Source organism: Amyelois transitella, chromosome 22, assembly GCF_032362555.1.
Source record: "Amyelois transitella isolate CPQ chromosome 22, ilAmyTran1.1, whole genome shotgun sequence".
In the NCBI taxonomy this organism is placed as follows: domain Eukaryota; kingdom Metazoa; phylum Arthropoda; class Insecta; order Lepidoptera; family Pyralidae; genus Amyelois; species Amyelois transitella.
Window position 1 is genome coordinate 8,103,674 of NC_083525.1, and position 25,321 is coordinate 8,128,994.

Here is a 25,321-nt window from a genome sequence, read left to right on the forward strand (position 1 = left end):
AAATATTGAGATTTTTTTCTTTGTAAAATTATAAATTCAAAAGTTCCCGGTCTCTGCGTTCTTTGTTCTTTTTTGACATTATGCAAAAAGCAAACTTCACAGTGTTGCCAAAATGTTGCCAGTAAAATTTCTCAGTCTCAAAAACCGTGACATTACGGGTTTTTTTTTTCAGAATTTCTTGCGGCACCCTGTAAAGTCAATTTTTATATACGAATTACTTTGAAAAGATTTATATTAAAATTATGAAAGGTGCATGTAGGTGTATGTTTGGGTAATATATTAATTATATTGGCAACATTGATATGTTTTATTATCTGTTTCGGTCTGTTATCTGTTATCATTAGTTTGTTTTCAATTCACAATTCACACAAAAATTCACAAAATAAATGAAGGTGAAATTGTAAAAATATTTTTAATGTACGAAATGCACCCTTAAAAATACTAATTTTTAATTACCTAACAAGAAAATATTACATCACGACAGTTTGACAAAGAGAAATTATAAAAAAACCTCAACTGTCGTTCCGTTTTTCGGTCAAGGTCATTTTATAACACCAAATTATAAAAAATGTTGTCGTGTATTATTTGGTTCGACAAAACAGACTATTCAATTCGGCCGGATAATATCAATTGGATCCCATCCGGTATGAAATTCGTCAGTTCGGCGACCGTAATTTCAAGTTCACTTTCGAGAGTGAGCCACTTTCTCATTTTCTCGCTTTCGAAAAAAAATTCCTAAACACTACTCAGTGCGAGGAATCAAACTAGTTTCCGCGAAATAGTGGTGAGAGGTGAAATATCGTGGTGAACTGTCTTATAATTATTTGTTCTGTATGGATTTTAATTTACGAATATGGTGTATACGGAGGGATATTTAAAGGAAAAGCTGACCAAGGAATTGGACGCCGTTCACGTCGTAAGTACTGTCAAAATAGCTTTACTGACCATCACATTGTCGCGCCACGTAATTTAATTTTTATGAATGAAAATCGGTGATAGTGTTGTGTGAAAGTGTTCGTCTGACGTAATGACGAGGAAATCTGATCCAGACAGATTCAATGTCACAAAAGATGCTTTGCTACCGGGGTTGTTTTTCGCTTTGCTGGTGCGGTGGTGTGTAGCTGGATATCCTTACTCAGGATACAAGAAACCGCCCATGTATGGCGATTACGAAGCTCAAAGACACTGGCAAGAGATCACAGTACACACGCCGATATCGAATTGGTATCAGAATACTACTCAAAATGATTTGCAATATTGGGGGTTAGATTACCCTCCGCTCACGGCCTACCACAGCCTTCTCATGGGCTTGGTCGCAGATTGGCTGGATCCCGAGTCCGTGCGTCTGTTTGCGTCGAGAGGTTATGAAAATGATTCTCATAAAACTTTCATGAGATGGACCGTGTTTCTCAGTGATGTGTACTTCTATGTGACTGCTGTGTTGTGCATTTGTATAGATGCGGAACGCGTGAAGCCCAAAGAGTCCAAAAACGTGTTTAAACGCATGGACATTGCGACCATTCTTTTCCTTTTGTATCCTGGCTTGATTCTCATTGACCATGGTCATTTCCAATATAACTGTGTGTCATTAGGATTATTTTTGTGGGCAACCTTCTTTATCATTGCCATAGAGAATGATGTGTTAGCAACAATATTTTTTATTCTCGCAATAAACTATAAACAAATGGAACTGTACCATTCCATGCCATTTTTCGTGTACTTACTAAGAAAATGTTTCATCGGTGTGCCACCAAAAAGAAGATATATGTACATATTAAGTAAATTTAATAAGCTGGCTATTGTTGTTGTGTCTTCTTTTGTATTGATTTGGTATCCGTTTACGGGATCGTGGAAAACAGTACTTCAAGTAATACATAGAGTGTTTCCCCTGAAGAGAGGAGTGTTTGAAGATAAAGTTTCTAATATATGGTGTTTTATCAATGTGTTTGTTAAGCTAAAGACAATATACACAAATGAGGATATGGCCCAGATGTGTCTAGTGGCTACGGCGGCAGCTATCACTCCGTCTTGCCTGGATCTCTTTCTAAGAATAAATAAGAAAAAGTTTGTTTTAGCTCTTATTAATGTATCTTTAGCATTTTTCCTGTTTTCATTTCAAGTTCATGAGAAAACAATACTTTTAGTCGCAATACCGGTTGCGTTGCATTTTCCCGAAGACCCTTTCATGTGTTTTTGGTTCCTCCTAACCTCATCGTTCAGTATGCTTCCTTTACTCATCAAAGATGGTTTGATCATTCCATTCGCAGCCACAAATATTATTTACATCTGCTTTTACAGCATATCAATAAAGTTATCCCAACCAAATGCTGGATTTTTCACATTTTTCAATGCATTCCGTGTTTTCAGCATTGTCAAACCACTAACAAAGAAAGATAATTCCGTTCTTTTCACATTACTGAGTATAAACTTTTTCTTTTCGGTATTGGGTATGATAGCTTTAACGATTGCCTCGATGGTGGTCCCGCCACCTCCGTTATATCCTGACTTGTTTCCTTTAATGGTGTGCGTGTACTCGTTTTCCCATTTCTTACTATTCCTATTTTATTTCAACCATCAACAGTTATCTATATCAATGAGTCTGCCTGCTGTAACCAAAGTTAAAACCAAGTAGTGAATAACACAATATTGATGAGGACAACTAGCCCTGATTTATAATTTTTGACGAATTAAAACTCTGGACTCGATAGATGTGTATTCTGTACATTTTAAAAAAAGGCGGGAAGATTTTTTTTTTTTACATTGTAAATTGCGCACAGATAACTTATTGGCGCAAACAATATAGTTTAAGAAGTCTTAAAATTTTAACGTGAAAGTTGTGATACAGATATAAAGAACAATACGTGTGGGTAATAAATAATTATGTCATATGGGCTTTATTTCATCTCAATTTTTGAGTTTTAAATAATACATCATAAAATTAAGCCTCTTGTGTGGTGTAGGCATGTACCTAATAGTTAATTAAATAATAGATATGTATGTGCATGTTGTTTTAAGCATTTCAATACATTAAAAATATTTTCAAGTCTCCATTCTTTATTAATGTAAAAGTACAGTTGGCATAGTAGTGTGTAGTTTTTATTGAAAACATTCCAAATAAAGTTGTAATTTTGCAATACTTTGTTTTTGTACAACTTTCACCTTTGTCTCGCCAAATCAGTTTTAGTTTTATTATTTGTTAATTATAGTAATATTACAGTATAATTAATTGATTAGTGATACATTTTTTACTTAAACATCAAATGTTTTTATCTTTTAGTATTAGTAACAATAGATCCAAAACAAGTTAGCTATTTAACAGGCAATATTGTTATATAAATTCTTACGGTGAGGGAAAACATCGTGAGGAAACCTACACATTCAGGCAACTGGATTTCCATCCATGGGAATGTTTGACCATGGATCCAATAAAGGTAAGGTTTACCTGCAAAGGTTGCGGAGGTCAGATGAGAGGTGCTTCGTGTAAAAACCTGACTCACCCAATGGTCAAAGGTATACCCCGGGGCTCCTCTCCCAGAGTGGTGAGGAGGCAACCGGGATTTAAAGCCAGGAGGAAGATTGTTATATATAACTGTTCTTTAATCTCATGCAATTTTAAAAGTGCTCACAATATAACATTACAAATACAAAAAAATGCAGCTTGATTTAAAAGGAGCCTCAGTACATACAAATAAACTCCTTAATCAATTTTTGAGCGTAGACAAAACTATAATAAGTATTCAATTCCCACGGGAATTCCACGACTAGAGTATTTCATCAATCATTTGTACAATATGGTCCAACACGCGTAGCGCTACACACGCGAGGCGCGTCCGATTTTCACTACGTTGCATAATTTCATGCATCACTTCACGCATGTCTAGTGTGTCAAGTGTAAGCTGCGTTGTACAGGCCGATCAGGGGAATGGAACACTTAAAAAAAATAACCAAAACTTTGTGACTTCGCTTTCCCGTGAAAAGCGGAACGCTTCCTCGTGATGCAGATTAAAAAAATAAACAAAACTTTGTGAATAATCTTTCTCGTGAAAAGCGTTATTATAGGACATACATACATTAATTACGTCTATATCCCTTGCGGGGAGGACAGACCCAGTCATCTTGTAGACTTATTGGCCACGTTCAGCTGTTTGGCTTAATGATGGAATTGAGATTCAAATAGTGACAGTTATTTCTCATCGGCTAAAAGAAGGAACTCAAGTTTAAAGCCTATCCCTTAGTCGCTCTTTACGAAATCCATGGGTACGAGACGGAGTTAGACTTTTTTTTATTGGTGCCGGGAATCACACGGCATAATTATAGGATCTAAGAGAAATATTTCTAGATTTGCCAATTAAATCTTATATTATGCGAACCACCTTAATCTTTGTCCTCCAATCAATACGAACAACTTAAAGGCGTTGCTTTTACGAACACCACCCTCATCTTGCTTACCATCATGCAGATTAATGTTAAGCGCACTCAAGTTTTCCAAAAACAATAGTTATTTAATAAAATAATCTTTATCATAGTGTTGGTATTGCCTATCAAACAATTGATGAGGGTTATTTTTTTTTTAATAATTTATAGGACAGAAACATAAACTAAGTATCAGTAAGTCATACTCATAGTCTTTCCTGGTCCCTATGTCATATTTGTATTGTCTTTATTGCACATAAAAAATTAATATAACAAATTACAAAACAGTTATTGGATTTAGAAAAATATGTACAATGGCGGACTTATCCCAATTGGCATTACTTCCAGTCAACCAAATCCATCCATATTTTTTTATGCAATTTTAATGTGCGATTTTGATGTAGTTATATTTATTTTAGACGAACGTAGTCGCGGGTAAGAACAAAGTGACTGCACGGAACACGCTTGGGAAATTGCCTCAAATTGTGCTCGTAACTTGCATCCGTAATAATCCGTGCGCATGCGCATTGCAGGTGATCGTATGACCCTGGCGATGGATAGAACTGATACAGTCTTTTTAAGGACAGCTAATATTTTTTTTTATTTCGTACATTGTCACAGTGGCTTAAATTGTGAGTAACGCAAGGTCTTAGATTCAAATTTCGCAAGCTTACATTTTTTTCCTGCATCTCTATTCAAAATGGCAGATTCCATTGATAATTGTTTATCCAATACGGGTTAGGTTCTCCTGCGAAAGTTGCAGAGCTCAGACGGGAGTCTATTCGTATAAAAGCCTGACTCACCCAATCCTGTCACTATTTGAATCTCAATTACTCGTATATCATTAAGTCAAATAGCTGAACGTGGCCTATCAGTCTTTTCAAGACTGTTAGCTATGTCTACCCCGCAAGGGATATAGACGTGCTTACATTGGCAAGTTATATAGATTGTATGATGTTATGAACCCTCCGCTGAAAGAAATGAATTATGGTCCGATTCGATCAATTGGTTTGACCAAGAGATTTTACAGATGATTAAACAGTTATAAGGAAAAATTGCCGACCTCCTTGCTCTGATTCGAAAGGTGCATCTGGGAGCACGTGAAAAAAGAGAGGGAATGAGGAAAATCATCACTCACATGGAAATTGGTATCGTTGACGCATCACAAAATAGAATCGTTATGTATGTAGTCCACATCTCTTTAAATCGTGCAAAGAATAAAATCTTGCAAACAGATGTGTACTTTCATTGGTTTTTTGACGTTCCATATTTGAACTGATTTTGAGCTCTGAATTCCACCTATTGGCATAAGATATTTTAAAAAGAAAGTTTTTTTTTATTAAGTTTTAACTTCGGCCATCATTGAAAAATATATGTAAATTAAAAGTAAGAAAATTACAACCACCACTATATCTTTCCCATGAATGTCGTAAAAGGCTACTAAGGCATAGGCTTTGAGACTTGAAATACCTCTTGTAGGCCATGGATTAGCAACTTGGCATTTGAATCTCAATTCCATCATAAAGCCATACAGCTAAACGAAACCTATCAGTCTTTTCGAGACTATTAGCTCTATCTACCCCGCAAGAGATATAGCCTCATGCCTATATCATACATATTTTCATACATATAGTCACCTTTTCATATATACATACATACATAGTCACCTATATGTATTTATGAAAATACGAAATTGGTACATAGTTTTGTACTATATCAAATCAAAGGTTTTATAGTAGTTTTTATTCAGTACCTCTCTCGATAAAATTTTAATGCTCCATAGGTCTAAGGCCTAAAGCTTTCTTCACCGAATAAGTGGTGTTTTGTCATATTTTAATTTAACAAGTAAATATTAGCACCACGCCATGAACCAACAGCCATTTCTCATAGCGTTGCGTCATTCTACGTGGAAATCGTATCTTGTCCATCTTTGCTATCCCGAATTTCAAATGGGTTTTCCATTGCATCATTAAGAATGCTCATTGTATTTAAAACAGTACGTAGGAATGCACTGTGAGTCACGGATTTTGAGTTTTTTTTACTGTTATTTGATTTGTTGTTACGTTATCCGCGAATATGTACATTGTAAAAAGAAACATTGTTTTGGGCCTTTTTAATGGAACCAGTAAGTTTGTTGAATCAAAAATTTACATACATAAAATCACGTCCACGTTTGGGATTCTTCTTGAAGGCGATGGGCTAGCAACGTGTCACTATTTGAATTTCAATTTTATAGTGATAAAAAGCCGTGCAGCTAAACGTGGCCATTCAGTCTTTTCAAGACCGTTGGCTCTGTCTACCCCGCAAGGTATATAGACGTGATCATATGTATGTATGTATTGCATAGAAATTTACACAGTAACAAGAAAAAAGTACATAGTTATAAATTTTATAAGCCGTTATGTATTTGCCATTCCCATAAGTAGGTATATACGAGAAAGTATAGTTTCTAGTTTTTTTAAGTTTTCTTTTTTAAACTATCTCACCTCTGATTTGACCTGATCTTTGGCCTTACTCGTTGAGCCCATTGACCTGTGACCCGCCATTATTTTTTCTCTTTTGTGATTTCCAATAACAACTAGCAGTTGGCTGCGACTTATAAAAAAAAATGAAAGTTGGTAATATCAGCCCTCAGTACCTACCATGCCTAACACATCTGCGAAGATTGCATTCTAATCGGAGTAATAATTTTCGCGTTATGCGAGCACAAACATACAGACAGGCCGAAATTAAAAAAAACACATTGGCGTCTGTTGATTGTATTGTAGATCTGCATGTCAATTGATTGTCAATATCTTTCAAGTCTAGACGTCGTTCAATTAGAATTTTCCCTGAGGGATAGGCAGATACTACATCTTACCATTTGTCACGATCTCTGCCTAATTCTTACGCTTCATCCACATTCATAACCTCTCTTCATGCAAGCTCGGCGGTTTTTTTTGTTCTCTTCACCCGATCCTTTGCCAGGACATCCCTTAATTGATCAAGGCACTTTTTTTCTAGGCTTTCCCACTCCGACCTTATATGTATAATTAACTCGAAACCACAGAGATCAGAATTGTATAAGATTTTATTATTTCGATTTTTGTGCTCCCAACGCAATAATGGTACATTACTTATAGTGACATGAAAAAAGTTGACAGTCTTAAGACCTTTATCGGGGAATTCTGAAAACAAGACTATTCGGGAATGCGGAAGACTGTGATGGGAAATTACCTAGTATCTGAATACTGAGAAATTTTAATGGAATCCACAAACTCTCATGATTTATTGCCATCAATATGAAAGAAAAGTTATGTTATAGAGTTGATGTAAATAAATAAATAAATATATACGGGACAAATTACACAGATTGAGTTAGCCTCGAAGTAAGTTCGAGACTTGTGTTACGAGATACTAACTCAACGATACTATATTTTATAATAAATACTTAGATAGATAAACATCCAAGACCCAGACCAATCAGAGAAAGTTCTTTCTCATCATGCCCTGACCGGGATTCGAACCCGGGACCTCCGGTGTCACAGACAAGCGTATTACCGCTGCGCCACAGAGACCGAGAATTAAAAAATTGTAATGTCGATCAATCATAAATTGAAGCATTTCCTATTCACTTATTAAAACAGTTAAATAATTAATTAACATGTAGAGCGGAACTGATAAATCCGTAGGCGCTGCCATTCTATCTGTCCATTCCAGTATTAAATTAAATTAAAATTTTAAGCCTTCATTCAAGCGCTATCAGCTTAATCAAAATGTTAAATTAATGTAATGTCAAAGTCAAAAGTTCTTGAGGATCTGATAATTTTGGCAACCTTTGTACTCTGATCGAATAGGTGAATCACCTCAATTAACACGTGGCTGACGATATGATCAAATATGACGATACACGAGTAACGTATAATCATATTGATTTAAGGCTTCTCGATTATATAATGCTTTGAAAATAAATAAAAAAGTCTCATAATGATATTAACATTTAGAGAAAAAGTGGTTTGCTTGAATCACACTCTCAATTTAACCATTAGGCCGTTTAACTGAACGTAGCATTTTAATCTTTTTGAGACAGTCGGCTTTCTCTACCCCGTATGGGGAAAAGACATATGTATCTACATATTTGTTTGTCGTGAATTTCTCTGTAAACTAGAATAACTGTCTGATATTTTTTTGAATTCTCTATATGTGTCTATAATGATTATTGTCTATGCTATAAAAAGTATACATTACAGGTTTCTCTCTCACCCTGGCGTGTTTCTAGTTGCACACTTCGCCAATAAGCTTCAGGGCCTTGAGTCCGCTAAAGTATGCACAATAGGTTATAATCATAATTGTTAGTAATCCTACTAATATTATAAATGCGAAAGTTTGTGGGTATGTCAGTATGGATGTTTGTTACTCTTTCACGCAAAAACTATTGAACCGATTACTATGAAATTTGGTATGTAGGTAGCTGAAGACCCAGAATAACATATAGGCTTCTTTTTATTCCGGAGTCCCCGCGGGAATGATTCCACGCGGACGAAGTCGCGGGCGGCCTCTAGTTTCTAATGAATAATACAGCTAGTGTCACTAATTTTGCATTGTTTAATAAGACATAGTATATCTTACGTAAAATAAAAAGGTATTAATAGCCATCAGACACATCTTTACATCATTTATTATAGTAATAACAATTCTCACCGCACTGACGTCACCTCAGGCATTGTTATACATTTCTCAAAACAATGCTTCTAAATTTATATGCAGACTGTCTGTTTGACTATAACTACGAAATTCAATGAATCATTCATATATTTGTAAGTTTTTTGCTTGCCCTACTGACTCACATAACATTACTGTTAGTGGGGTGCTGAAATTTGGCTAGTATATTTTATAGAAAGTGTAGGTGGACCTCCTATGAGAAGAAACTATGGAATTTCCAATTGGAACAGGCATAATTTAGATTTTTTGGTTACACGCAAGAGGAGCTGATGGCATAATCTGATCGATAATAATAATATCACGAGATCGTGAGTTTTTTTAAGCCAGTATAATATATCTTATATTTTTTTGTAGATCCATGCCTTAATTATTAATATGGGTGGGTTTTTATAAATATTTTTTTTACACAACAAATCACTTACGTTTATTAAGTTTAGTTCACTTATAGTTGTGCATCTCAAATCATAGATGGCTTTAGTAGTACAATTGTTTTTTTTTAATTATTCTCTATGATATTATTTCAATTTATCATAGAGAATAATTAAAAAAAACAATTGTATATTATATAAATATTAGATAACATATCTAGACATATATTTAAATTACTATGCTAAATCCCAAACACAAAGGTCTTATAGTTTTTCTGTAAAGTGTACCACGATGTACTTGTGGGTTAGTTTGCTTCACTCGCCCAAAAAATAAATATATAATCATAACATATTACTTTCGTCTGTTTCGACTTACTGATACATGAACATCATTCATTTATCTCTGTAGCACGCAGAAATCACAGCTTTAATGTTATATTATTATAAATTCAAAGAATTAATTCGTTTTTATAGATTTCCTTCGTTTCCGGTATTATTATCATCACATCACAACCAATCATCGATAACAATGATATCGAGCAGTTGGTGGCAAGTTGCGAAATGTTTGATAAAATGATAAAAATATGTCGAATAACTTACGCACTATAGTGAAAAATAAAGTGTAACTTGTGCAACAGGACGTATGCACTGCTGATAAAAATAATATGCATTTCAAATGCCGTTTACGGTCTGTGCTCATCCCACTGAAAAAAAAAAAACAAAACAATGCCTGCAATATGTAACTAGGTACCGCTTGCAAATTGCGAGATGATGTCAGTGTTGTCGTGAAAACCAATTTCAGATTTTTTCAAGTAGAACGCGTGTCGTTCTGTTTTTGAAATTTAAAAACTAAATTGTGTAATAAGACCCTGGCTGCTTAAAAAATAAGATAAATAAAAGATACTTTTGCACGTGTAAAGTATTTTCTATTGATATATACATACAAGATACCTATCTAACCTTTGTAGCCTCTATGGTAGTACTGAAAAATAATAAATTTACCGCGCTATGAACAATAATACATATTTTGCGCGTTCTTATCTCATTAGCCGCTACCTATGCAACCTTGAATTGCGTTACACAATTTCCATCCTAAAGTCCAGATATTTCGAAATTAGTAGTAGCCTTATCATTCTTCGACCTTCGGAGGTCAGTGTTAACCGATAAAGGAAATTGGTCAAGTGCATGTTGAAATTTGAATTAATTTTAGAATATATTATTCAAATTTTCTTTCTCTGTATTAACAGGGCAATTTTTTCTATTGAGATAATAGAGGATTCAGGAATTTTTAGTTCTTTTTTTTTAATTCGTCCACCATCTTGTCTTTTATTATTTTACGGGTGAATATGAATAAACCACCAAATTGCCTTTAAATGGGTCAAAATGTATCAGTAACATGTTTCTGTGTAATAAGGAATCTAATTATTACATTACATTTATCATTCGTTAACTTCAAGACTTGCAGAAATAAGAATTTCCAAATACACCTGAATTTCGTACTATCCATTAGTATTATGGTACTTTTGTTTTCAAAGTTAAATGTTAATTTGGAGGAGTGCATAAAGTGTGTATAAAGTGCAAATTTTCGAATTATTGTTTCGATTATAATTACAAGTACGTAAGTAGTACTTTTTTAGTGATATCCAAAGGTTTGCTTGTAAAAAGGTTGTATAAATTTCAAATATTTGAATACAACTACTAATTAAACTACTAGAATATATTGTCTGTATAAAATACTTTCAGAAAAAATATGTCTAAAACCATATGTAGTGAAAACTTTTTAAATAACCCGTGATTTAACGATGAATACTTCTAATAATCAGGCAGAAAATGATAATTTAAAAGTTCATTACAAAAAGAACCTTTTTTGTTATAATTTATAAGTGTCAATTCAAAAAAATTTCCATAGACCCAAAAATCAAGCTAAACAGTAAAGTGCTACAGGTGTGAATACGGGGCGAGTGGCTAGTGTACACGAATTGGCGAGGTGTTACAAATGGTCCATTAACGACCGGCTTATCAAGTTATCAATAACGTTACGTCTACAGTTATGTAATTACAACTCCTCACTGTCGATATATCGGTTTATATTGATGACATATTAATGACTGGTCTATGTTTACGGAATCAATTTTCAAATTCAGCTGCAAATATGTAAGACGAATTTCCTTTGATTTCGGTACTCGTTCGGTTTTGAATGGACATCACTGAATTTTCGATGGTTTTGTCTTCTAATATCCCCATCACCCATCAGAGGAATATACTCTAATAGGACAATTTTAGATGTTTTTTTTCCGAAATTGCCATCGCAACAAGAATTTTGGTTAAAGCTAGCTATTTTAAAATGTTGATTCTACAACGACATCTCTTTTTCATTTCTAATTATAGTAGTCATGCTCTGATTGACTTAATTACTATAACAGTTTGATACAAACGTACGATTGCACATTCATCATGTAAAACCTCATAGCTATCACCTTCTTTTCTCTCCAGAAATCTATTATTTATTATTTGCACAGTTAGTAAATTTATGGGTTGGTCATTCCGCCCTCTGGCTCTTTTAAACTTCTCCCAGGTGCATACACACCTAGGAAAAGGTTAAAAAGTTAATCGATCCTGTTTATGATGGTTTAATTCTGAATGGACCCAGTAAAATAGGTTGTCAAACTATTAAGTCTCATTCAAGACACACGTCTTGTGAATCTATTTTAGGGCTTGTTCTGTTTGATTTAACTGGTATTTTTATTATTTGGTCACTTTAAGTATTAATGAACTGATTATGTTGTGAAAAGCTTTGACAATGTTTAGATTCCGGGTGCCACGCCTGCCTGACAACTGCAAGAGTCTGCGTCAGTGAATTCCAAAAAATCACATCTATTTTTGAACCAGGATCTCATTATTATAATTAGTTCGTAACTGGATTTGAAAAATGTGTATTTCTATACAGAAATAAAATTAACATAATAATTTAAAACACCTGGTGCTGCATATGATAATGTCGAATTAACATATTATTGAAAACGCTTTTATTAAAATATGCAGATATATTATCAGTTATATCCAAGTTAAATCAATATAATAATCGTAACAAAAAAAGAAGACTCGTTCCGCGTCTATGATATTAATGTAGATTTCATCTTCTCTCCATCAACTAATACTCGACCCAATTTACTGGTAGGTTTAATTTATAAATGGCAAGATTAAACATCCCGGTTTGCACATAACATCAAATATTACAAAATCATTGCAGATGAGAAGTGAAATAACCCACATAAAAAGAAAGCGCCTGATTTAGAGTGAGATTTAACCATAAAATACCGTTCTGTTCCTGCGACTTTTGCAAAATTATTTTGCATTTCACTCAAAAGAATGGGTACAATGTTCCAATCCCATTATGTTCTTTTTTGCTGGATGCTAACCCATGCACCTACATTGATAGAAAAAAATCGACAAAAAACACTGCACCGACCAGGTAACCAGGATCCCAGCCGGCTAAGGTTCCTTTGCAAGGTTGCATAGATGAAATTGGAGTAGCTCCCTGTAAACCTGACTTACCCACTCCGGGATCACCAGTGCAGTGACAGACACCTAGGCTTCTTTCTGTAGAGGAAACAGGGACTGATATTGATGATGAAGCTGTAGAGAATCATTCAATTAAAAAGCGGTCTTTGTTTCTCCCATAGTACAAATCTCAAGATATGTTCTTCACGGTTTTACTCACATCACGTACCATATAAGTCCTTGCTTGCTACCGTATCGTCACGTATCTTACGTCTGATTTCCCAACAATATGGTTAGTTAATCACAGGTATTGTTTCAACCCAAACCTTGTCCTTTTAGGTACAGTCCACCAAACATCAAGTTACTCTGCAGTTGAGGCGAATTTACAGTGAATCCGGGTAGGCATGTTACTGTTCGCCCGTAATGGTTAGATTCTCGGCACAGACGCGTCGGACAGCCAGATAGCATCATGAAGGAATGCCATTCGATCCCGAGATGCCCTCCAAAAGACAAGAAGGGCGCACGGAGGGGGTTTAGTGGATAGATTGGTGCCAGAAGATGTACGTAAAAAGAATTTCGCCTTCGATAACAAAAAGGAAACGTTTTTTATGTTGGTGACTGTACATCATAAAAGTAATGACTGTTGATCATCTAAACATAAAGTAGTGTTTCGTTTAAATGTATTTTACGGTACATTGTCGAGGTCTTGTCGTCGGTTGCGAAATAAATGCCCGATTTGAGCACACGTGTTTAGAGAACAGAAAGGTATTTTATTTTAGGTCTAACATAACATTGAGGATATATTTAAATATATCTTCAAATTACGATTCAAATCGTCATCGATCTTTATTTCCTTTGGTCCACTTTTTTAACCACGATCAATAACCCATCTACGGAAGAAGTACTTACCTACGTTACGTACTTACGTTCTATTTAACAGAGTCGTTTTTTACAAAAATCTAACCTAAACTTAAAACATAACTGCAGCGGCAGCTGTCAAAATGTAAATAAACGAATGGACAAGGATATAACCTATTTCAAATTGTTGTAAGTAAGATGTTGCATTAATGCCTTGGATTATTTAATTATATAAAATTGTTTTAAGTAAATCAAAAGCAAACATACAGCCTTGGCCAAAAGTATTGAGCACCCATGACATCTTTCAGTTTTATGCGGAGTATCAAATAGAAATAAAACAAAACGTTTTTTAATGGTTTATTTTACTATTTATTAATTGAAAATTAATATTTTGTGGGTCCGCCCTTTGCCTTAATTATAGCAGAAATTCTTTTTGGTAAAGAGCTAACAAGATTTTTACAGTCTTCAGCAGTAATCGCATTCCATTCAAGGCGCAGGTAGCGTTTCAATTCTTCTCTGTTGTTAATTATGTGGCGCCTAACTCGACGCTTTAATAAACCCCATAAATGTTCTATGGGGTTCAGATCTGGCGACTGGGCAGGCCAGTCAAGAAGCTCTATGCTATTTGCCCGAAACCATGTCATAGTGCGGGCAGATTTGTGGCAAGGCGCGTTATCCTGCTGGAATTTAACACTATCCATGTTCGTGTCACCGAAAAGTTTCGTGAATGAAGGCAGCAACGCAGTTTCTAGCACATTTATGTACTTAGAAGAGTTCATGCGGCCCTCACACACGAACAATTCGCCAACTCCAGAATCGGTCATGCAACCCCAGACCATTATACTGCCGCCGCCGTATTTTACGGTTGGGACCACACACTCTGGCTTAAATTCTTCGCCCACCCGGCGACGCACAAAGGTCACACCAGGTGTACCAAAAATCTGCAATAAAGAGAAAAATATTGAGTTCCGGAAATAAAAAGAACTTCCTCTATGCGTTTAGAATTTAAACCATTTTTTATTATTTTGTGAGGGCATTAAATTGACTTACTCACCTCAAAGTTTGATTCGTCTGACCACACAACATTTGACCAATTTTCAGCGGTGAAAGTTCGGTGTTGTAAGGCCCATTTGTACCGAGCTTTTTTGTTGCTGTCGGAGAGCCATGGCTTCTTCCTAGCTTTACAGCCTTTCAGACCAGCTTCTTGGAGTCTTCTACGAGTAGTTCGAGCAGAAATTGTTTTCTTTATTTGTTCTGAAAACTCAGCAGCGAGCTCTGAAGATGTTTTTTTCCTGTTTCTTAATGACTCTCTCAGTAACTGACGATCCTGACGGTCTGTGGTGATGCGTTTGCGCCCGGTTCTCGGTCTATTTTCATGTGACCCGGTAGCAGAGAATCGCTGAATAGCATATTGCACGGATCGGCGCGAACATTTCACAGTTTTGGAAATCTCTACTTGTGATTTCCCTTGCTCATGCAGAAGCTGTATCTGCACTCGTTTTTCTAAAGAAAGTTCGTTTCGTTTCGGCATATCGCAACTATAACACTTAAAACTTTGAAATAAAATACCAAAGGCGCACTAGATCACTGGATTTTGTCACAACGAGCGATGGTAGCGAACTAAAAAATAAATACAAAAATTGTAAAAGACACATATTATTGCACCCAGGTGTTTTATTGCCAGCTGCGTCATAAGTCATTATTTTAAAATCTTTGTAGATAACCGACAAAAGAATACTTAAACAATAGATTTGGGTTTCTCCCATAATTACCGTGATCGAGCGAAATTTGTAAGGTGCTCAATACTTTTGGCCAAGACTGTATTGAACAAGACAGAAAGAGTGTTGTTTTCTATGATTTAACAAAGTGTCTTTTCTGAGACTTTGCGTTCATTTAAGTTCTCCAGAACGCCACTTCTGTTACCTCCTCTTGTTTACTCCTTCGGTTTAGAGTTCACACGTGTATTATATGGCTTTTTCAGGTGACAATTAAATTATCGTTATGGTCAACCAAAATGGGACAATGCCGTCCAGGTAGGCGAAAGAAAAAATTAATTTTTGCTATGACGAAAGGACGAGGTTATTCTCAACCACTTAATATGTTCTATTAATATAATCAATTAATTTACAAACATTAGGATTAAAAAAAAAAATAATAAAAAAGAAAGATTGGCCCTGAAGCTTAAATCTTCTGGTGCCATATAGGTATCGTGAGAAAGAGTATTAATAATCCAAAACCCTATTTCCCTCTGAAGAGGAATATGTAAATACTCGTACATACGGGGTTCCAACAGTCTCGCAAAGACTGAAAGGCCACGATATTCGTCCATAACATTAATTAAAGTTGCTTGGAACGGAATCCAAACAAACAAATGAGGGTAATGGCTTCCCGTGGGCAATAATAATGGCGCCCAACGTGCAGCTTGCGTCAGTGGTTATCATTATTTTAACGAGCCGATTATCCAAGTAATGAAGAGTTCGTGTCTGTTAAATTCTATGTCTAGCTTGGTGAAATCCGGAAAAACATCAGAACAAGTAGATAATTGGTAATCAAGTTGCAATTGGAAAAAGGAAGAAGTATCAAATTGGTACCGCTTGACGCCAATTTATATCTGAAAAAGAAAGAGCCAACAAATTGGGCCCGCATTACGCCAAGCGTTGACTGAAAAATAAAAAGACAACAAATTGGCACCATTCTCCCCTTTCTCTCTCATCTTGACGTGTTCCTAAATTTCACCCTCTACCGTTATGCCGCAGGCCTGGGATCCGCTTTTCGACTTAAATTGGCAATAGACACCATGCCAATCTCAACTAATGCGAAAGTTATTTTTTGTTACATCATCAGAGGAAATTTGGTACAAATAAAGTTTTGACCTTGGTTAATAATATAGGCTGCTTTTTAGGTGATTCTTGTAGGAACAAAAAACAAAGGAATTTTATTAAAACGCGGGTGAAGCTGCGGGCGAAATATATCCATAAAACGACAGCCATTATTGCTGTTACATACATACATAAAATCTTACTAATTATAAAATTACCCCTTTCCACTTGCCACGATCTCTGCATACTTCCTTCGCTTCACACACATCAACTCCACATTCATAACTCTCTTCATGCAAGCTCGGCGGTTTCGGGTACTCTATTATTGCTATTCCTAGTACCCAAATATATTTTTTTATATTTTATCTAATGGCGCAAATGTTAATAACAAAATAAGTAGCAATCAATCAAAATTTTGTTGTTGCATGCCACTCATAATTTCGCGCGCAGTAATGCATTTCCTTTACCGGCTACATTAGAAGCTAATAAATACTTTTAGTATGCGATATATCATTGTGAACTATACGATTTCTTTCGGGTATTAGGACCTTTTGTAATTTCATCTTTTATGATAATCATACTGTACAAGTAGGTTTCAGAAATATCACTGACTAAATAACTAAAATTATCTACTATTTGCAAAAAAGGAACAATATTTGAGGTCAAAGGATGTACAGATACAAATTTAGCAATCAATGTTTATGATACTGATGACTAACAAAGCCTAAAGCTTGTCAGAATGTAAACATTAACAAGAAACGTGTTTTTAACTCAAGTGAAGCTAGAATAAATCTAGTCATAGTCATTGAGCACGCTGGAAGTCAGTTGGCGTGGCGGGCTCGCGGCGTCTACCGCGCGCCGATCGTAGTCTGGCACGACCATCGTCTTTATAAAAAAAACGATTTAAATTTCGAACTTCATCCGTCTGTAGAACGGTTTGTCTTTGCGTAATTTAAATGTGATGTGCGTTTGGCTCTACAATAGTGTTATCTTAGACTGAAGATTCTTGTTTGTGCTTTCTTTCATAGTGTTTAAAGAAGTGTTTTTTTTTTTACATTTTGTCAAGGTTGGTATGGTTTTTAACGTTTATGGTGCTGGTCTGATAAGAATCGATTGTTAATTGTTCGTTAGTGTTTCTTATTTTATTTCTCATCTATATAAGTAGTAGAAATGCTAATATATCGTTTGTACATACATACATATCACGTTTATATCCCTTGCGGGATAGACAGAGCCAACAGTTTTGAAAACTAATATCTAGGCCACGTTCAGCTGTTTGGCTCAATATGGCATTGAAATCCAAAAAGTGACCCTTATAAGTCCCTTATAAGACCCTTAGTCGCCTTTTACGACATCCATGGAGACGAGATGAGTGGTCCTATTCTTTTTTTTTATTGTTGCCGGGTTTATATAATCCCTGAAATACTGAAATGGCAACCCAGTGTGAAGTTGTCAACAAAAGGAACGATAAAAATATTATTAATGACTGTAATGATTTGATCAATTAAATTTTACTATTTTAGCAATATTTAATTAATGTCTGCTAAGTTAGTTTTACAAAATACATAATTCACATTCTTCGTTTTATTATTTAGATTTAATTTTTCCCTCACCGTAAGAGATCGTGGTAAGCGGAAAGATGTAGTCTCTGCCTACCCCTCCGGGAAAAAGGCGTGATTTTATGTATGAATGTATGTTAGATAATCGGTTAGGGTCTTACTATCTATATCATTCACATAACTTGTGCATGGCCGCAATAGGATGCGCAAACGCATCACGCTCTTTTATTCGAGCACCATTAACGACCTGTCATGAAATAAAATAAAAATATATCATTGGGTGTACAGTACAACCTAGTAGGTATTTAAATATACGGCATTCGGTATTCATGCATAATTTTGTAATAAGTAAGTAGTGTAGTTGTTTTAACATTGCGTTAACTTAATACGGCGTAATTACTACGTTTTGGCATATCGGTCAAGTACGGACGGTGGAGTAGGGCTGCCATCGTATACTATCCGCGTCATTTACAGATCCATGACAAAAAAAATACATGTCAAGTCAACATAACATGAATGAAAATGTCAAGAAAACAGGCGCGTTTAGGCAAATGGATGTTTTTTGTTTTTTTTTTTTATCACGGGACTAATTACACAGATTGAGTAGGCCTCGAAGTAAGTTCGAGACTTGTGTTACGAGAAGATACTAACTGAACGATACTATATTTTATAATAAATACATAGACCCAGATCAATCAGAGAAAGTTCGTTTCTCATCATGCCCTGACTGGGATTCGAACCCGGGACCTTCGGTGTCTCAGACAAGCGTATTACCGCTGCGCCACAGAGGCCGTCGAAACCATGTGTAACCATGATCTGATATGGGTTATGGTCCTTTGCAAAAGTTGCTGGGTTTTGACGGGAGTCGCTTCTTGAAAAGTCTGACTTTTCAAATCTAGGACCATGATCATAAGGCGCAATCTGGGAGGTACTCAAAATAAAATTTTATTCAGAAAATAGGCCTTCGCTGGCACTCTTTCACGTCATTTTAAACCTCTACCTCTCTCGTTTTAATTCTCTCCAGACATGTAAGGATGTCATCCTTAGATAAGATCTCCCAGGGACTGATCCTGGATTGGATAAGTGAATACGCTAAGAGAAAGAAGATCGAGGGAAAAAAAGAAATATGTAGGATTAAAAATGAAAAGAGTAGTCACGATTAGTAAAGGAGCATAAATAAAATCACCAATTTCCCGCAGGGGTAGACAAGTAGTTTTCCGCGCGATAAAAATTGCGTTAATTCGTTCAAATTCACTCTTGTTATAATTTTTTTTTTTTATTTTTTCAATTATTCCAATTAGTAACTCTTTCCTCATTATTTTTCGCTGCCTATTTTAATCTATACTATATAATATTATAAAGCTGAAGAGTATGTTTGTTTGAACGCGCTAATCTCAGGAACTACTGGTTCGAAATGAAAAATTATTTTTGCGTTGAATAGACCATTTATCGAGGAAGGCTTTAGGCTATATAACATCACGCTGCAACTATTAGGAGCGAAGTAATAATGGAGAATATGAAAAAAACGGGGTAAATTATTCATCCTTGAGGGCTTCAATGATGCCCAAAATAACCATTCCACGCGGACGAAGTCGCGGGCACAGCTAGTGGTGGAATATATCAGAAATAGTGACAGGTAGCCCATCGCTAATTTACATAATATATGTTAAAAATATAATTTTTTTTTTCGATATAGTCAACATTACTGTCTTACAATCATTGACTAGTACGTGCCGGCGGCTTCGTCCGCAACGTAACAGAGAAAGCTGCCTATATTTCGGCTGTGACCCGCCCAGTGTTACCTAACGAACCTACACGTAGGTACACCATTGATGTACACGTTTATTGAATGTAAAGGATCTCATACGAGGTAGACAGAGCCAACAGGCTCGCAAAGACTGGAAGGCCACCTTCTATGGCTTGATAGAATCAAGATTCAAATAGTGACAGGTTGCAGCCCATCGCCTTAAAGAAGAATCATAACTTAATAAGCCTATCCCTTAATCACCTTTAGCGACATTCATGGAAAATAGAGGGAGTGGCCCTATTCTAATGCCTGAAATCACACGACACAAAAGGATTTTCTTTCTTCTTTATTTATTTAACTATCTTGAGTGTGAATTGATCATAGTCGTAAAAGTGCACCCGAAGTTCTTCTCCAGAAAGGTGACTAACCGGTAATCGGGACTAACGCTTGGAGGAAGAAGAGTCTGAATGGAAAAATTGGTAGTCAAACTTGCTTACCCACAAATATAAATAAATATATACGGGATAAATTACACAGATTCAGCCTCGAAGTAAGTTCGAGACTTGTGTTACGAGATACTAACTCATCGATACTATATTTTATAATAAATAATTAGATAGATAAACATCCAAAGACCCAGGCCAATCAGAGAAAGTTCGTTTCTCATTATGCCCTGACCGGGATTCGAACCCGGGAACACTGGTGCCACAGACAAGCGTATTACCGCTGCGCCACAGAGGGCACAAATTGAGGTAAAACGCTCTCAAATTATTATAAGAAAATTAAAAAGTCTAGGCGAATGTATCGTTCCTCTTCGTCCATTTGTCATGATTCCTGCATACGTCTTTTGCTTCATTCACATTAAAATACGAATTGATAACCTCCTCCTTCTGAAGTCGGTTAATAAATAGATTTCATGAGAAATCCCATTGTGTTTTTTTTTCTTAATTTTTACGGAAGAGACAGACAAAACTCCTATTCTTATTACTTATCTTGTACTACGTGGTAATTTTTAAACAAACTTATTTATGTTTGCCATTTGATTCAAGGAGATAATTCTATTAATCCGCGGATTTATTACCTCAATTGATTAGAATTACAAATAGATTTAATATACATATGTATACACCGGGCCATCGACCTTTTCTTATATTCAATCCGGTCCGGTCAAGGTGAGAAGATGAGATCGTAACTATTATTTTTAAAACGTACCTACATACATACATACATAAATCACGCCTCTTTCCCGGAGGGGTAGGCAGAGACCACATCTTTCCATTAGCCACGAGCCCTGCACAATGCTTTCGTTTAATCCGCATTTATAACTCTCTTCATGCAAGCTCGTCGGTTTCCGGTACTCTAGACCGGACCTTTTGCTAGAAATTAAGCTATATTTAAACGTACACGTTATTGTCCTTTGCGAGGTGGACAGAGCCAGGAGTATATTAATCAAAATCGGTCCAGAGGTTTACCTGTGATAGTGTAACAGATATACTTTTGCATCCATAACGGTAAGTGTCGTTTTGGAGTATCGGTGGTTAAAATGCGTGATGCGCAGATACGCACAGGTTCGAATCCCACCTCGGCCATGTACCAATGACTATTTTTCAAATTATGTTCATACATACATACATATAATCACGTCTATATCCCTTGCGGGATAGACAGAGCCGACAGTCTTAAAAAGACTAATAGGCCACGTTCGGCTGCTTGGCTTAATGATAGAATTGAGATTCAAACAGTGACAGGTTGCTAGCCTGTCGCCTAAAGGAAGAATCCCAAGTTTATAAGCCTATTCCTTAGTCGCCTTTAACGAAATCCATGGGAATGAGATAGAGTGGTCCAATTTTTGTTCCTATTGGTGCCGGGAACCACACGGCTAATTCTAACCGGTGCTCTTACGGTGAGGGAAAACATAATAGGGAAACCTGCACATTCAGGCAACTTGATGTGTAACCATGATCGGTCTTATACGAGTTTAGTTTAACGGCAAAGGTTGCGGAGGTCAGATGGGCGTCGCTTCGTGTAAAAGAATGGAATAGAATAGATTTATTTTCAAAATTGGATACAAGGTATCACTTATTGACGTCACATCACTTAAATCTAATTATAACTACTACCGCTTCCAAAGCGCATGTGTAGAAGAAGCGGCGGAACAAACTACACTGCAGCATTTTCAACGGACGTCATTTAACAAATATAGATCATTTAAATCTAAATCGTGGACGAATGCACACTGTCTATATTTAAAATCTTGACTCACCCATGATCTATGGTCAAAGGCATACCCCGGGCTCCTCTTCAGATGCAACCGGGACTAAAGCCAGGAGGAAGAAGAACGGAAGGTGGCGATTGAAGGACCGTCACAAAACCCACGACCTAATTTCCACGGGAGCCTTCCTGAGTAATCGCCAATATGGTCGTAAACCAATTCAGACACCATCAATCAGTGTCAGTACGCGGTATTGTCTCAATGAACGCGGACCAAATTCGCGGACCGGTCAGCCGCGTGTTCTACATACCTACTTTTTGGTAAGTCTTCGCGGGTGTTGGTCGTGATTGGCTGAATTTTCGCACGTATATCACGTCTAAGATGGGGAAGACTAGAATGAATTGGGAACTTGGGGCGTTCTGGTAAAAGGGTAACCTGAATCAAGGTTAGCCCGTAGCATTGCACGCGCGACGCCGTTTTCATCGCTCGAAAACCTATCGCCGTCCCGTTTCACGGGCTGCCTAAAGAGATTGATAACTCATTATCTATATACGGTACCTTACATGGCAACACTAAGGCGCTGACTCCACGACCGAGAGAATCGCGACGATATTATCGTCGTGCCACGTATTTCTATACACTCTCTATGAAACCGTCTCCACACGGCGATACTATCGCTGCGATGCGACGAGTGGCAATGAGCGCGCAAAACGTCATTACATCGTCGCTAGCCCGCCGCGACTAGCAGCGGGCCCGCCGCGCGCTCGCGACGAGCGCGCGGCGGGCGCGCTGTCAAACGTAGCGTCATTTCAACGTTGATTCTCGTTAAGCAAGGACGTTTCGAGAAGCTTTTTAAACAATAGTACAATGTTTGACATTGAAAAGTTTATTCTTGAAGTGAGAGATTCGCGGCGATTCCGTTACGAGTCGTCGCGGACACGCTGCGATCCCGTCACGAGTCGCGACGATACGCTGGCGGAATTATCGCTCGTTCGTGGAGTATGTCCGACGATAGTATGACGGGCTCGTTGCGATTCCCTCGTTCGTGGAGTCAGCGCCTTACACGTGCCAATTTTAAATGTCGTTCGATCAAATTTAATCGAAGATGAACAACGCCGTAGACACTGTGTTGTCACTCTCTTCTTAATTACCAAATGTTGGGGAAAATTAATTGAATTAAATATTTAAAAAACTTTATAATTATCAGAATCCTTTTTTTTACATTGTCGCCCTTATGTAAATTAAAGATTTAAAATTATGAGAGTCCTTTTTTACAGGACCTTTGCCTTTTCAGATCAGACAGCGTTTAAGTCACATGTTGTACATATATACATTACATATTCCTCGTTTCTACAATTAACCCATTCTATCGCGGCCATATTTGTGTGGAGGACGTCAGTTCCTTACATATTTTATAGAGTTCTTATGCAATCTGTGAAAAAGAGATTAAGAGAGGTTCCTGTTTGTCCCCAGGAAGTGACAGACGAGAGCGACGGGTGCGGCGCCAAGTTCTCAGTGGTCATCGTATCTGAAAAGTTCCAGGGGAAGCCGTTGCTTGCCCGCCACAGGTGAGATCCTATAGTACATACATACCTACCTTTTTGTTTTGTTATCGAAGGGGATATCTCTATTACGGACAACCCCCCGGGTCTTCACCCGAGAGAGTGTGGGACTCCTGGCACCTAATATACATACCAGCCTACCCACTAAAACCCTTCCGTGCGCCCGTCTTGCCATTTTGAAGGCATCATGGAATCCTAGGCCCTCCATAAGGGTTCCCGGCACCAATGAAACAAAAGAATAGTACCACTACGTCTCGTTCCCATGGTTGACTAAGGGATAGGCTTATAAACTTGGGATTCTTCTTTTAGGCGATGGGCTAGCAACCTGCCACTGTTTGAATCTCAATTCTATCATTGAGTTTGACAGCTGAACGTGGCCTGTCAGTCTTTCAAGACTGCTGGCTCTGTTTACCCTACAAGGGATATAGACGTGCTAAGGCACTGCGTGTACGCGTCTTTAAAAAACAATCAAGATACTGCCTATAATCAAAGATGGACCGACCCAAGAAGTGATTAAAAAAAAAATAACACACTGATGAATATGACGAAATGATGTAGAACGTTCATTAGTACTTTGTCATTTCTTATTTTTGTCAAATCTCATATTTAGGCCATTTACGACATCCGTGGGAAAGAGATGTCCTTTTCTTTTTTAATATTGGTGCCGGGAACCACACGGCGCACTTTTGCGGTATACTGAGCTTAAAACCTTCTTATATTATGTAGATTAAACATTGCGATGTTTTTTTTAAAAAAAAAACATAACGCAATATGTTAATTTATTTTATCAACAAATCGTTAGACGTCAAGGTTCTATAGAAATTCTAAGTAAGGTCATATGTTAAGAAGACCCATCTGCTAATAAAAAGTATAAAAATGTGAGATAAGCCTATTCTTCTGGCACAAAAGAGCTCGTATCTTGTATCGCGTTATTCCACCCGATGCAAATATAATTTAGAAATAATGCTTTGGTTCCGTATTTTTATTTAAAAAAATGTTTATTGTCAGATTACAAAGATGTGTAGTTTTGTTAGTCTTTACATTATTTAATTTTAAGAAAATAAAAATTGCGTTTAGGTATATTTTGTTACATATTATTTAAAATATTTTAAAATTTTCTGATAACATAAAAATGCTGTGAAATGATTTGGCGATGTCCTGTCCTCTCTTCGGATTTTTTTTTCGTATATTTATATGTTACCATTTTTGTCCTTTAGTCATTTTCAATATCCATAGAAAGTGATGTGATGAGTTTGTACTAATTCTACTCTGTCAGAAACGTAAAGGCTTATTATTGTAACTTATTTATCCTTGACAAAATTTGTTTACAACATACATTCTAAGAAATTGCGCAACATAAACACCGACTTACGGATCCCCAAAATATCCCTTATCTCGCTCAAAATACGCATTAATGTAACAATAACTATATATGTTTGTCCCCAGGCTAGTCAACTCAATTCTACAAGAGGAGCTGAAGACAATACATGCGTTCACCCAAAAAACCCTGACGCCAGAGCAGTGGAAGAATTAATTTCAATACAATGAAATAAAAATTAAATAGTTCTTTTTTTTTCAAAA

At 36.5% G+C, this 25,321-nt stretch overlaps 2 protein-coding genes across 2 annotated transcripts; both read left to right on the top strand.

The window, feature by feature from the left end:
* Window positions 1-409: 409 nt before the first annotated feature.
* Window positions 410-25,301, top strand: LOC106138542 (bolA-like protein 2). The gene is made up of 3 exons (XM_013339717.2): window positions 410-916; window positions 23,652-23,746; window positions 25,187-25,301. The coding sequence occupies exons 1-3, from the start codon at window positions 854-856 to the stop codon at window positions 25,272-25,274; spliced, it is 246 nt and encodes an 81-aa protein (XP_013195171.1). The 5' UTR covers window positions 410-853; the 3' UTR covers window positions 25,275-25,301.
* LOC106138540 (dolichyl pyrophosphate Man9GlcNAc2 alpha-1,3-glucosyltransferase) lies at window positions 924-2,962 on the top strand. The gene has a single exon (XM_013339714.2). The coding sequence runs from the start codon at window positions 1,028-1,030 to the stop codon at window positions 2,630-2,632; it is 1,605 nt and encodes a 534-aa protein (XP_013195168.2). The 5' UTR covers window positions 924-1,027; the 3' UTR covers window positions 2,633-2,962.
* Window positions 25,302-25,321: the final 20 nt, after the last annotated feature.